This window comes from Filicampus tigris, chromosome 15 (assembly GCF_054856515.1).
Source record: "Filicampus tigris isolate MCC_2025a chromosome 15, RoL_Ftig_1.0, whole genome shotgun sequence".
Taxonomy (NCBI): domain Eukaryota; kingdom Metazoa; phylum Chordata; class Actinopteri; order Syngnathiformes; family Syngnathidae; genus Filicampus; species Filicampus tigris.
In genome coordinates this window covers 6,175,192-6,190,896 of record NC_141231.1, presented here as the reverse complement: position 1 = coordinate 6,190,896, position 15,705 = coordinate 6,175,192, and the positions used below count along the sequence as shown (strand labels likewise).

Genomic DNA, 15,705 nt, shown 5'->3' with positions numbered 1-15,705 from the left:
TGCCGCCTGTGTGACACAATGTCAGATTTAATTCTGATATAAGTATGATATTTGGCTAAATGATCTAAATGCAGAATAGACTTCTTCCTTAACCCCAATAGAGCTGCACTGGAGTGGATCATTCCCTTGTTCAACTAACCAAGCCAACCGTGTGGGGGAAGAAAACCAATGGCGCTCACTTGAAAGCACCCTGTGAGTTTGATGTCAGTGCAGAAGTCCTATTGAGACGTCAAACGATGATGGATGACATCCGCTCTTGTGTATCTTTGCGTTTAATTGCTCCTTTGACCCACGCAGTTTCCTGTGAGGACATCATGCATTCTTCACCTTGACTCCTACCACCTCGTGTTACTGATTGCGAGTCCAATGTTGCTGCATGAAAACAATTCACAAATCGAGCACAATCTGTTCCTGTTATCTCCCTGTTCGAACCTTTTGTGCTGCTGAGAGGGTGACACGGGTAAAAAGACATTAAGAGAGAGAATTACTTTTGACTATTACAACCTTCAATGTCATTGCACAGTGTACACGTTGACCCAATGATAGCAGTGGTTGAGTCAGTGACAAAACATTGCTTCTTTCAGATAAGTCCACGTGCAATGACGCCTAAACTACTTTATTGTCGACGACAATACTGAGTAACCCATTCTAATGCCATGGCAACTAGCGCTGTAAACACAACCACTCAAACGTACATGACGGAGCAATGAGCACGAGGCCGTCTGGATCATCTCCTGCAGAAGGTAAACATCAAGAGAAGCTTTCGTTATACCAGAGACTGCGTAAGCTTTACTAAACTAAGACAATCAGACAATGTCAGGCTCTTAAGCACCAACACAACACAAGCCCTTACATCTTACGTAAGTTTTAATGTGAGATTTGTTTAACTTCAGTCTGACGCATTATCATCATCATTAAATGACGTTTGGAAGGTTTGGGTTTTGGTGTAAAAACAATGGGGCTTCCATTTAAAGGAGATGTATCGTGGTGAATCAACTTTTTTTTTTAGCATTTAGCCAAAATGCCTTTTCCGAAAAAAACCCACCCCCAAAGTAATGTTTTCCTCCATTCATCCATTGGTGAACCGGGTGAGCCAAAATAACTCATCTTTCATAAGAAATGTGATCGTCATTGTTCTAAAGGTAATATATCATCATAGATATAACTATGGTTAGCTGTAGAAAGCTTAAAATAGCATGATACATCACCTTTAAGTAAATGAAATACATCATGCATCAGGATTTGACATTGTTTTGTTCTTCGTTTTATAGTTTTTGTTATGGTAGTACGTAGGCCTACAGTATTGTCACACATTATATGCTTAACTTTTGTTAACTTTTGAATTCTGACAGGATTCTTGGGTTTGCATCATTAACTCGTAATAAATTACTGTTTGTATAATTTCTGACTGAATTCTTGTTTATAAGATTATTCCTGAATTGAAACTGTACGATTTCGAAACCAAGCACTTCGTTTTGAGCAATTTATGACAAAATGCTTGCGTTTGTACAATTTACGAATGATCTATTGTTTGTACAATTTCCAATAGAATTTTCATTATTTTACGTTTATATTTGATGCTAATCAAATAGTCCAATTTATTTGGAATTCTTTTACTGGACTATTGAACTACTCTCATCTACTGATCAAGAACCTTATTAATTTCGATTTACATCAAACAAAAGATGGTCGGTCAAATGTCTGACAAGTCCACATATCTGACTTGGTGACTTCACACTAGAGGGTGAGATGGGGGTGGATTTCCACTCCCGTCCTATCCAACTCCCACAGAAAAAAAAAAAAATCACATCCTGTCCCAATCCCGGATGATGGAAAAAAAAATCATACCCCGTCCCGCTCCTGGTGAAAACGACTCCCACTCCCATCCTGCTCCCGCTCAGAATGACTCCCACTCCCGTACTTCTCCCATTTTGTAAATCAGCTACATTGAAAAATGGCTGCACATCTGTCGGGAGTTCTGTTTTTTTCCCTACTGGGTAATCCCGTTACCGTCTGCTGCCGTGACCTTTTTATCCCTGTCTCAATCCCGGGATTCAAGGTAAAGTTGATTTACATCCAATGGGAATCCTGTAGGATTCCTGGAACCCACGGGATTCCCCCAAAAATGTCAACCTCTAGTCGACACCAATATTTTTTTTCTAATTGACAGAATCTTGTGGATTTTAAAAGAAATATACCATGCATTAAAAAATTACATTCTAAACAGTTCCCCAAAATCTTAAAAAGCATCTTGTTGTGCTTTTGTCAAAAATGACAAAAGGATATATTAAAAAAAATAACATGCCTAACATCCACTTCTCTGTTGGAATTCTTGGTTTTTGGCGGGCGGGGTAATTCTGTCTCATGCAAATGACCCACTGCACAACAAGCGATGTTCCAATATGACAAATATGAGAAAACCTTTCATTGCTAACTCTTTTGATTGCCTCCCTTTACCAGGGACCACTCAAAATGAAAGGAAAAAACAATATGAGTAACATTAAATATACGTGTCCAGTTTTAGCTTCCAGTGCCATAAAGTGGAAAGGGGGAAGTTCTAAAACTAGAGTGGGAGAGCACACTTAAGATGTTTACTGGAAAAGACAGTTGGTGGTTTAATTTATTGCAAGCTGTGAAGTTAAAGACCATAAATGGCCAAGCTTTGCAATTGAGTTTGTTCCAGTTTTTGCCAATACACTCAGCCCGCAGAACACTGTGTTGACTGTACTCAGAGTTTGTTCATGTCCGTAAATATTTACCCATTTGCATTTAGTATTTTTGTGTTGCCCGACATTGATTTGAACTTTTGTCCCGTGCCAGCCTTCTATGTAAACAACACGCGACTCTTGTGATTCAATTGATCAATTGACTGTCCAAGGACATGCCGGTTGTGATAAGTACGGCGGCCTGACTATTTTTTTCATCTTTTATTCCCATCTAGACCAAACAACATTAACACTCATCATCAGCAGATATTTCAGCACTGTTTCCATAAACCTCCAATGAAATAATGGTGGAAATCTATTTTCAGCTACACTCACGTGCAGCAGTGTGACGTGCAGAGCTAAACCGTGAGACAGATTAATCGGAACAACGCATTTGTCTTAACAGAGCAGAGCAGTGCTTTACCCAAAAAGGACACTTTGTTAACCGATAATTTTGTTCACGTGCTCAAAATGGTTTCCCGTAATTGCTCATCACATGGGAGAATTAGGGTCTTTTGCTATAATGCAGTTTTAGAAATCTACGGCTAGAGATGGATTCAAATTTCTGGACCCGCTACTTTATTAGTGTGGAGAGTGACATGAATATAAAAAATGACATTTTTTACAGAGGTGGCATTCGGTCAGTACTGAAGGAAGGTCTGTCAGTCTGTCACCGATGGACTCCGTTTCGCTGACGAATGACGATAGAACCGGATTTTCATCCGTCAACGGAATTGTCATGAACCAGGTCACTACCGATAGACCTTCTTAGTCCGTTACTGATGGACTCCCATTAGTATAGATCATGGATAGATTTAGCAGAGACAGGAGCAAGAGAGACAGGAGTGTGTTTAAAATAACAGTGGTGGCGTGACGGACTTATGGTGACGGACTTGGCTGGCGGACCGGTGTAATTTTCTGGCAGTCCTAAAATAGCATTGACAAACTGGAATTTAGTGAGAACAGAAGCGTGGTTAAAATAATGATGACAAAATGATGGACTGGCAATGACAGTTTTGGTTTGGCTTGAACTGATGATAGAGTGACAATGACGGATGGGTGGCCCGGCTGCTGGCGAATGAGAAATGACGGACCGGCAAAATTTACTTACGCACCCCTCTCTGAATATATCATGTATTGATTGTCGAAGTCAGAGGCGGAAATGACGTTTATTTCCGTCATGACGTTGTGCATGCGTGGGGTTTGGATGGGGATATTCCGATCAATCACAATTACCATGTATACAGGAGTAAAGGTCTGATCACGCATGTAAATGGGATATTCCGAATGTTTAAAAAAAACTGAATTTTGACCATTACCGAATATTGATGGCATGTAAACGTAGTCTATGTTATGATGATGAAGATGATGATTATCAGTAGCATTAGTGGTAGTAGTCATAGAAGTGTGTTGGCGGTAGTAGTACTGTATTTTAGTTAAAGACGAAGTCAACCCTAATATTTTCTTCACAAGAATATGTTCTACGCAGGCCCACCAGTTGAAACATGGCATTCCGATTAATATTGCATTTGTGGAATATGAGTTAAGCAGCAAAATCCACCCCCTTTTCAGCCATCTCAGGGGGCGGCCATTTTGTCACATCTGTCAAATGAAAATGACATCGCAATTGCTCAGTGCTCAGATAACGACCAATCATGACTCATCATCAGAAAACAGGTCAGCGGTGAAGGCGCATAGGACATATTGCAAATAATTTTTGGGAGTTGACTCCCGCTTTAAGTGAATTCTTTAGTATTTGAATTAAGTAGTCAAAACCTTCAAAGTGTTTACACTTGATACTGTCTGTATTAATAACTAATTAATAACTACAATCACTCATTCCAAAAAATTAACCTGACTCAATTACTGTAATAATTAATTTTTGTTTTAGCAACTCAGTTGGAGCATTTTAAGTAGACCTATTGATAATAATATTCTTATTTTTTACCTTGTACTGAAGACACAGCTTTTTTTGGTTACCTTGTACTGAGGACACAGCATCAGGAACAGGAACAGCTTGGAATTTGGTATCTTGCTTAAGGACACTTCGACATGGTCATGGTCAAGGGTTGGGGTTGAACCCACAACCTTCAGACTGAGAGATGACCACTCAACCGTCTGAGCCATGCCGCGCTGGTGGGCTGATTGGCTGATGTACATATCACAGTGCACAAAATACAGTACAGAGGATACACTGCAATATTCGCATGTGTCATGTTGAAGTGTTCTCAAGCAATATACTTGCTCCGGATGCTGTGTCAGTCGTGTTAAAGCGCTTTGACTATCTTCAAGGCAGAAAAACGCTATACAACCCAAAGCTCATTTATAAATTTAGCATTTTACTCCTAATTAATTTTGAGCAAAAATGATTATGTAACGCGGCACGGTGATCGACTGGTTAGCACGCCCGCCTCACAGTTCGGAGGTTGTGGGTTCGATCCCGGCTCCGGCCTCCCTGTATGGAGTTTGCATGTTCTCCCCGTGCCTGCGTGGGTTTTCTCCGGGTACTCCGGTTTCCTCCCACATTCCAAAAACATGCATGGTGGGTTGATTGGCCCTGCGATTGGCTGGCACCCAATACAGGGTGTCCCCCGCCTACTGCCCGAAGACAGCTGGGATAGGCTCCAGCACGCCCCGTGACCCTTGTGAGGAGAAGCGGTATAGATAATGGATGATTACGTAACACTGAATTCACTTGTGTTACTTTTAAACAATAAATATCTTTTTTATACATTGTTTGGAGTTGCTGTATTAAACTTGAATTAATCATTGAAATCGGTTTCTTCAAACCGTTTGAGTTGAACTAACTCATCAGGTTATGTGAATTTAGCCAAAGTACTCAACACCTCCCAATAAACACCTTGTACGGTCTATATTTGCATAAATAAATACTCCTGGCCATTATTTGAAGACATGACATTATTAGTAGTTTCAACTCCAATATTTGGGCAAAATGAGAGGTGGGTCATACTGTACGTAGTCACCCCCCCAAATGAACTGCAGTGCTACAAAACCAGCAGGAAGTATTCCTCCAGTATTTACATCTGCTCAGTACCATACTCATCCTGTGTCCTACCCACGCTGTACGTAAAACAAACGTAACTTACAGTATGCCCACTTTTGTTCCACCCACTTGCATGGACACTTGACACGGCGCAAGGGAATGTAAGTCGCCCTTAACAATCTCACTGCCAAATGCGTAGTAACTGCTTCCACCGCACATCTGCCAAGACGGACGGTATTTACATGCATTTCAAACAAAACATTTTACATCCCATAAACAAAATGTTTACAGGCCGTGTGTCTGTCCTGAGGTCTCAGTGAATGCAGTGTCTTCAAAAAAGAGGAAGAAAAATGGAAGTGTTGTGTGTAAATGTGGGGGTGGAATTGGCAGTTTTCTATTTGGGCCTCATGATGTAAATTAAAAGTTGTAATACTGTTACAAATACCAAGACACCCCATCCTATAATTTTCAGGAGAGAAAGGCTATAATCGTCCCAAAAGCAGCAGTCAAGAAACCCACATATTCGCTGATGTCTTTTTAACATGGAACCCATTCAAAACTGTAATCAAATGATATGCAATTTCCTTTGTGGAAATCAAAGCGACACTATTCCTCTTGACATGCTCCCTGTCCACTTCTGCTTCTCCTGTCAAAGAGAGGAAGGAGAAGGTGCAGAGCGGAACAAAAAAAAAAAAAACAACAGGCGCAGAGATGGCACTTGTTCCACGGGGCATAAATCAAAGCCCAAGCCAAATTTGGGGCGTCATCTGATTTATTAATTGCAAACAGTTTTAAAAAAACTGTGAGTTAGTGGCATTTAACCCTTTCATGCACAGTGGTCAGTAGAGTGGACAGCTATTTAAAAGTTGCTTTCGCCTATATTAATTAATCAAAAAAATGTATTTATATTTTAAATAGTTACCGGTACATCACATCATAATTAATGCATGAAAGGGTTCAAATATTTTTAAAAAATTAGATGAATTAATATCGGCGAAAGCAACTTTTAAATAGCCTTTCATGTACAGTTGTGACCACTGTGCATGAAAGGGTTAAGTTCCAGTACTGTACAGTATTTGAGAACATTTTGATAGCAAAGTGCTCTTACAATAATTAATTCGGAAAGTATAATACAGGTTTCAGGCTCAACATGTATGACACTGGGGAGTGTCATTTGGGGCCAAGTAGTGGGTTCCTTCCTTCAAGTGGATGCGCATATATGTGAATCTTTATTCAGCCAACTAATGAGCTTTAAATCAACTGTTCAGCAGCGCAGGATATCACGGCAGAGTATCAAAGCCTCTGTCATTAGCATCTCCCCGTCATGCAGTCACACTGGTCATAAAATGCAAGGCGTTTGCCCCAGAGAGAATAACCAGGTATCTTAGCTCTAGGATGCCGTTGATCCCCGCCGGCATGGTGGATTTATTTTGTACGACACCATGCGCAATAACCGACCTGGATTTTACTTTTGGCCACAATATGGAGCGGGATCCTTGTGAAAGTAAGACATCTTAAACTAAAAAGTAAAACATTTTGAAATTTTAGCTCGTGGCTGACTGACGCTGAACTTTACCGTTCATAACTTTGCAAATAGGTGAATGTGAGAGTTTGTAAAGCTTTGATTTAGATACAATGCCGTAAAAGAGCATTCTATTTACCATTTTAATCAAATGAGATTTTTGATCTGTTGGACTATGGCTTTTTTCTTATTTTAAAAATGAGTTATTACTTATTTTATTACTATTTTAATATCACTTTTATATTATTGCCGCGGTTACTTTAAATCATTTTCATATCATTTGAACTGTTTCTACAAAATTGACTAAGCTTCTTACTGTTGCTACATTAATTATACAATACAATTTCATTAATATTGCTTGAAATACTACTTTAATAATTATTCAAATTTTAATCATTTTATTTCTTTAAAATTATAGTAATTGAATCATTATAGGTGATTTCACTTTAATACTGCATTAGTTTAATTGTGATTATTTTGGTAATTCCTTTAATTATTAGGTTTTTAATGATTAAAATCCCCATAATTATTAATCCCAAGTGATGCTCATTTTCACCATAAAAGCAACACCTACTACCACTACTACTACTACTATAATTAAAAAAAAGATCAATCCTTTAATGCATGTCATAGTGTTGTGATTGTGCATGCATGCAAAGAGGAAACGCGTATAGAAACTTCATATTCCTTTCAAGGACTGTTGTTGTTCTGGGAATTTGAAAGCATCAAGCTACATTACATCAAACTAGATTACTGCCTGTGGGTTGCCATGCATAGGCACAAATACTGTACACACACACATTTAGTATCTGCCACAAGATTGACTGTATGTGTGCGAGGGTGACAGATGACATTAAATAGTGGAAATACACTCCTTAAATGAGCTGTGCCCATGACGCCAACTGTGGTGGTCCAGTTGGCCTTGACTCAGGCGGGACCAATCGTCTCGGGCCTTGCGGGAGGCACCGCTGCTTGCTCACACGCACACTCACACATATACAGTGCAATCTCAATGCCATTTAAGGCTGCCGAAAGTGCTGACAGTCCAGCTGCCAGAGCCAGATAAGGAGGAGTCCCCGCCCCTGACTAATCCAAAAGTGATGGAGTGCCCTCCACATGATGAGCTACCTTCTTGTCATATATAAGCATTCAAGAGTGACAGCTTTGAATATATACATGACATATAGTGATAAAGACCTACCAACAACAACAACTTAGGGGATGATGTAAAACACACTAGAAGAATCAAACCACAAAAGGCACAAAGTCTAACGTCTCAAATGTGATTCTGACATACGACGATGTGATGCATGCTGCCCTCTGTTGGACAACTAGTGATACTGCTCTTGCACTGCAGTATTGGCAGCAAAGAAGCAGCTCTCAGAACTAAATGCAGACCACAGGGAGTCCTCAGTCTACGACAGTCTCGTTCCCAAGGTGACGATGAATGTGTACGTAACTTGGTACCAAAAATCATAGTTACATACAAATAGCTGTATGAAAAACACTTCAGACATTAGATTAAATATGCAGACAGTTGAGCCAAAATGATGAATTAAAGTATATTTTTAATTGTTAAATGGCTATAAAAAACACTAGAAAGTTTGATACATAACGTTTGTCATACCAACATGTTTTGTAGTGTTGGGACTTTTTGTGAAATAAACAGTGCCATTTAGTATTTCCTTACATGCGCTTGCTTCCTGTTACCACTAGATGTCCCTCCATCCAGTGAAGTCAAACATGGAGCAGATTCAGCATCAAGTACAACTAACATTGTGAAATGATTACCACTTTGACATTTTAAGTCAAAACTGAGAATTGCCTGTTGGCTGGTGTTGTACTAGTGTACCCAATAAAGTGGTAAGTGAGCGTTAAATGTTTCCCAGTGTTTTGTGTGCATGCCCAGAAGGATTTGAGTTTACATTTAAGGTTAGATTGAGGTCATGACTATGCGCCTGTGCTTCAGCTGCAACGGGCTCAGGAAGGCATTATGTCAATGACGCACCCTGCAACTGAAGGAGCACCAGGATGTGTGTGTGGGTCTGTGTGTGTGTGTGTGTGTGTGCCTTGTCTCTATTTAAGAGTTGAAACTTAGACTTAAAATTAGGGAGAATAGACGGACTGTTATGACGATGCTTAATATGTCAGATTAAAGGTCTCTGGAAGTTCATTCAATCAACAACGCATCAATACAACTACAGAAAGACAAGGATTTGTTTTTGATTAGTCACGGAGGGCTGCTATTTATATATATGCGTGCACACCTTAGATTTAACTCATGACTGCTTGGTGCATCAAATGTCAAGGACAGAGGCTCATGATAGGCTCTTGTAAATATGCATTCCCACAACGGAATGAAACAATAATTTGTGTGTCGTTTGTATGCGTCAGTGTGTGTGTGTGTGTGTGTGTGTGCGTGTGTGTGCATGTGTGCAGCATGCATACTGTATTAGATTAGATGTGTGTGTCTGTGGACCTTTGATTAAACTCCTGACTGTTTGGTGCTTCAGATGTCAAGGGCTCAGAAATGTGTTTCGTCAATGAGGCATCCCCACAACTATAGGTAAACGCGGATAATTGTTTGTTTTCACTTTGCACGCGGGTACATTAGGATAAATTCATGATTGCTTGGTGCTTCAGATGGGAAGGGATCAGAAATGTGTTTTGTCAACATGCATCCCCACTATTAAAAGAATAAAAGAACATGTGCATGTTCAGTTATGCGTGTACATACATCTTGTATGTGTTCATGAGGTCGAACTTAACTTAACGTTAATGCTAGATTTGAGTAATGACGCAGCGTGGTGCTTCAGATGTGAGGGGCTTACACTGTAAAAAAAAAAAAAAAAAAAAAAAAGTCAGGTGAACTCAAATTTTCAAAGCAACAAATTTTGATAAAATTTTAAGTTGGGCAATTCAACTAAATACAACTAGAACTGTTGTCCCTTGTATTGCCCCCAACTTAGAGAGGAAACCAACCTAAAAGTATTTTTTTCAAGAATATGTTCCCAGCAGGCCCACTAGTTGAAACACGGCATCCTGAATAATAGTGTGTTTGTGCAATATGAGTTTAAGCAGCAAAATTCACCCATTTTTAACCATCTCAGGGGGCGGCCATCTTGTCATTTCTGCCGACTGAAAATTACATCACAACTACACAGGGCTCAGGGAAAGTAAACGTCTTTGTGGATCTTGTCCGCCATAGTTTGCTTTGTACTGTATTGACATTGTTCTAGTTGAAACTTGTCTTTTACTATGTCTGCATGTTATGTACATTATGTATATTATGTATTTGTATAATATACAAAACAAAAAAAAAGACCAATCACAGCTCGCATGTGTTCTAAAGCTGAGCCGTGATTGGTTGTTACCTGAGCCCTGTGTAGTTGTGATGTCATTTTCAGTCGACAGAAGTGACAAAATGGCCGCCCCCAGAGATGGCTTAAAACGAGTGGATTTTGTTGCTTACCTCATATTCCACAAACACAATATAAATCAGAACTCAGCAGATTGTTTTGAAGCAAACAACTTGCTTTGTTGTGCCAATGTCAGTAATTTGGATTTTAAAGTTGTTCCAACTTCAATGACTGTTTCGCCCCCCAAAATACAGGTTGTGATTTTTTTTTTTTTACAGTCGAGTGTATTTTGGGCAATACGAGGTGTGTCAGAGAAGTTCCAGGACTGGAGTCACAAAAGCTATATTTCAAGTCCAAACCACAAGATTTTCCCTTTGAAGTCATCCGCCTGGAATGTAATGCACTGCCTTAGCCTTCTCTGCCATACTTTAATGCATTCCTGAAAAGATTCTTCCCGGATTCTCCGGAGCCAGGTCGGGTGAGTTGGGAGATTGCTGCAACATGGCGATGTCAGATGCTCAGAACATTGTGTGCAGCCATAAGTTGTCCTGCCACAACTCTCGCCTCTTCTTGCGCATTGAACGAAGCAAACGCTACAGGATCCCTTTGTAGACAAGCTGGTTGATCGCCGGCGCTGTGGCACGAACTCACAGTGGATGATGTCATGACATGACAACACGTCTTGGACTGTCTTGCTCCCTTCAGCCTTGGCGATGTTGGCCTCTTCCGCTGAAGTCTCTGGCCTTTGGTGTTTTGGTCGTACTCGAAGACCCATGACTCATCACCGGGGATGACTTTCCCTAGCAAGTCTGGTCTCATTGGCCTCATCATCACTCACTGTGCTCATTGTTTGACGACCTAACACAGAGGATATGTACATAAAAGCATGTGGGGAAAGAAAAATCTATGGTTTCAGAGCTGAGGTCACAGTCATATACTCCGGGGCGATTACATTCAAAAGGGGCATTTTTTTTCGTATCGTTTGGATTTGAAATATGTCTTTTGTGACATCACTTCTGGAACTTGATTGACACCCCTTTTATGCATCCCCACAGCTACAGCAAAACAAGGACGAGTGTGTCCCGTCATGCTCAAGCTCATACAAGCCAAAGCGTGGACGTGCTTACCTTCCTCCCAGAGAAGAGCATGCATAGCTGATGCATCGAGCCTCCGTTCTTGGTCAGCTCTTTCTTTAGTGTCTTGGGCGAGGGTAGCGTCCAGCCGCCTTTATGGCGCCCGCCGCCAGTCTCCAAGCAGTTGATGGCATTGTCGGAGGTGAAGCAGGGCGTGCGCGGGTCCTGCAGCAGGCTGCCCTCGCTGTGGGTGCGTCGGCGCAGCGAGTTCTGCACGCTGAGGCCCCCGCCGCCGTGCTTCTCGCAGGTGGCGCCCTCCACCATGGAGCGCCGCTTGCTGTCGCTGCGCTGCAGGTAGGCGTCGTCGCTGTCGTCTTCCTCCGAGTCGTCCTCGTCATCCTCGTCTTCCTCCTCCTCCTCTTCCTCGTCGTATTCTTCTTCGTCGGTGTTGGGCGAGGAGAGGGCGTCGGCGCTGAAGGAGCGGTCCAGGCGCAGCTCAGGGATGACGAATGACGATGAGGAGGACGAAGGAGGGGCGTTTGTGTCGGCCGGCTCGGAAGCGTTGTCCTCGTCCGCGTTTGACACCAGCAGGTGGAGGTGAACTTCCTCTTCCTGTCGCTCTACTAACTCCTCCAACTCGCTTTTCCCGCTTGCACCCTCCTCTTCCTCATACTCTTCCTCTCTCCTGTTGCCCTCTCTCCAGATCTCCATCTCGTGTTCGTCCATGCTCTTCCAGTCCTCGCCCTCGGTGGAAGGCGGAGGCGTGGGGGGCACCCTGTGGCGCTCCTCGGACCCGCCCAGTCTACCGAGGGGCAGGTAGACCTCATTTAGTGGGCTGAGGGGCTCCGAGGGGTGGGGACTGCTCAGGGTTAAGGGTTCGGAGGGGCTGGACGGATACAGGCTGCTCTCCTCCCCCTCAGAACTGCGAGGAGGCAGGTGGAGGCACGCACCCCCTCGATCCCCCCCAACTCCGCCCAACTCACAAGAGGGCGCGTCCACCTTTGGTTCCAACATCTGCACAGACACACAAGAAGAGACAACGTTCGTATAAGCGATCACAATTTGCGTCCGCTCGGTGACGTGTCTGCTGAATGCACCACACGCACGAACAGAGGTGGGCACGACGGACTCATGTTTTCGTTTGCGGACTCATGACTGACGGTAACTTTGAACCACTGAGGGAAAAAACCCAGATGGAAAAGATTTTTCAGCTGTCCACTGGACAACCCCGACAAGCAAAGACGGGTGGAAGTTTGACGAGACGAGACGAGAAGCAGGAGCAGTTTTACTGACGGCCCTAAAATAGTGGTGACGAAATGTAATTTAGTGATGAAGGAAGCATGTTGGAAATAGTGATGACGGACTGGGCCGGCCAGAAATAACGATGGACGGATGATGAGGGAATTTCAGGTCCGCCGCTGCCGAATGATGGAAGTTCGCTGACGTGCCCACCACTGTACACCAATATGCACATTATATTGACAAACGGAATTCTGGAGCTTGGTGATGAAGTGCTGCTTGCATGAGTAAAAAATACTGTAGCATTTTCTTTTAGCACTTCTACTGTTGCTACTACTTATTACTGTTTTTACTTTATGGGAGCTTGCATGTGTCATTTTCATGTTAGCACACCCCACTCCACTGTGGCTCATTTGCATGAGACAAGACCACTCCTTCAAAATGAACAAATGTTATTGTTGATTCTTTAAAGGAGATTGCTTGCTCCATTTAGAATTTTTTTTTTTGTTTGAAAAACTGTTAAAAAGAAAAATGTCTTGTTTGCAGTCTCATTTCCTGGAGTCAAGGTACTTTGAGTCACCATGTGTTGTCACTTAAAAACATTTTTAAAGAAAAAGATTGTTCAAGATTTTCAACCTTTCGAAGACTTGGTGGTATAGAAAGTGCATTGGACCAGAACATGATTTCATTAGTTTGTACTTAAATTATTCAGAATATTACAGCGCTTAGTATGATGAACTTTACTGCACCACCTCATCAGTGAAGCATGGTGGTGCAGTGTCATGTATGGTGGATCCGGTTCCATTGTATTTATTGATGTTACCACTGACAAAAGCAGCAAGGTGAATTCTGAAGTGTTTTCGATAATATTATCTGCTAATACTCAGCCAAATGCTTCCGATCTCATTGGATGGTGCTTCACAGTGTAGATGGACAATGACCCGAAGCATATGGACCTGACTGTAGTTGTATGCAGAGCTGGGCATTCCGCCGATGTGACGGACAGGTCCGTCTATCCGCCTATGACGGAAGCCCATTTTGTAGGCAATAAAAAAAAAGGCAGTAAACAGTCGGACTAAGCATAGTTTGAAGAGCATTTTTATCGTCTATGTAATTGTCTATCGTCTATTATTAAACTACGACCAGAGTAAGAGCCATACTGTTAATCGATGTTGGATTTTAAATATCCAACAAACCACATTTTGTGTTATTTTGCTGATGATTCATACGTAACATGCAGGGAGAAAAAAATGACTCACAGTTTCGCTGAACATCATAATGAATCTTAAGAGTGGAGTTATCAATAAAAGCCAAGCCTCTTGAAAAAGGTTATGACAGTAATAAATGGTCAAAGTCAAAAGACACCATCCATCTTTTCTCTGTTTGAATGGCTGAACTATAGCTGTAAATCAACACACCCACAGAAAAAGCATGCAACACGCACGATCCATCTTACCACCCATACTCACTAAGCCCACCTTTAACCTCTCCCAGCCCACAGAACTGTCGGCGGTTGCATCTTTGAGTGGGCCAGCGATAGTCCACGCCCACATCTAGATTTTAAGATGATACATTTATAATAAATATAAATATTTAATGTTCAACAATGTTGTTGTGCGAAAAAGAAACAACAACTGCTGATGCAATGACCCCACTTGGTGACTAAGTACCTTTACTCATTACTGTTCCAGGAAATGAGAGTGCAAACAAGGCATTTTTCTTTTTAATGTTTAAGGCGTTATTGCTCACTTGCTCATAATGTGCATGGTGATTAGACTAAAGCAGAGGAAGACTATTGCAACACTGAGGAGGCCTTCAAATCTTATGTGAGACCATTAAAATGAGTGTGAAAAGTTGAGGTGCCATGCATCGATAGTCACTAAGCTTCCGTATGCTGTAACTTCAAACACCATTTGAAGTGATTTGAAAAAGAATATCAAAAGTGACTTGACAGCACGTTGGCCATTGTCCAGGGGGCAGCTGCAACTCCTACAAAGTCAGCATAAGTTTAAAGGCATTAAAATACAGTACATAAAAAAAAAATGATGGGTGGCGTGGGTTGAGAGTCTTAGCTTGCAACCCAAAAATGCAGGAATAAGACTTCTCAGGCTGCTTTAAAGGGGAAATATGATGAAAATTTGACTTTTTAAAGGTTTGCAACCAAATACTTAGGTCACTCGAGTGCCTGCCCACCCATCAAGTGTAAATTTAAACAAGTATTTTTTTTTTTCGTTATCAGCCTTGTTTTCAAAATGTGACAGTGAGCTAACACTTCTGCTGCACTGTTACACAACAATGGGGCTAATTCACGTCCAGAAGTGCCCCCCTTACAGGCTAAGGTGGGTGAAGATCCAGAGACACTTTCAAGCAATGGCTTCGGGACATTATATTACAATTTATGCCAAGTAAAAGTAGTGTTATTACTAAAATATCCATTACTTTAATGGAGAAAGGTCATGAATAGAGGAAGACTAATAAGTTATGTAACATAAAACAAATGGAGCAACTGGAACACCAAAAATCCTTAATGTTCCATCCCTACATACTGTAAGATTGATCATCATTAATACTTCACACGCATTATGTGTGAAATAAATTATGCACAGGGATGATCACAATCACAAGAGCTTAACTAATATAGTGCTTTGGAACACAAACCACATTGTTATAACTGATAATTGCAATTAAAGACACCATCTCCAACAATTTACACATATAATCTTGTAATGCTGCACAGAGAAGTTGTTAACGTGTGGTTAAGCTTCACACAGTACAAACATTACATTACCAGGCAGCTTCTATA

General features: G+C 41.5%; 1 protein-coding gene across 7 annotated transcripts in view; it reads right to left on the bottom strand.

Annotated features, from left to right (window-relative positions):
• Window positions 1-15,705, bottom strand: part of rgs3a (regulator of G protein signaling 3a) — a 133,539-nt gene that overhangs the window by 30,328 nt on the left and 87,506 nt on the right. For 6 of the 7 annotated variants that reach the window (XM_086054458.1, XM_086054459.1, XM_086054455.1 and 3 more), the window contains one exon: window positions 11,718-12,677. In XM_086054458.1, the coding sequence (XP_085910584.1) occupies window positions 11,718-12,677 (960 nt within the window). Of the gene's footprint in view, window positions 1-10,407; window positions 11,449-11,717; window positions 12,678-15,705 lie in introns of those variants that run through there. The other variant, XM_086054461.1, reaches the window with a different exon arrangement.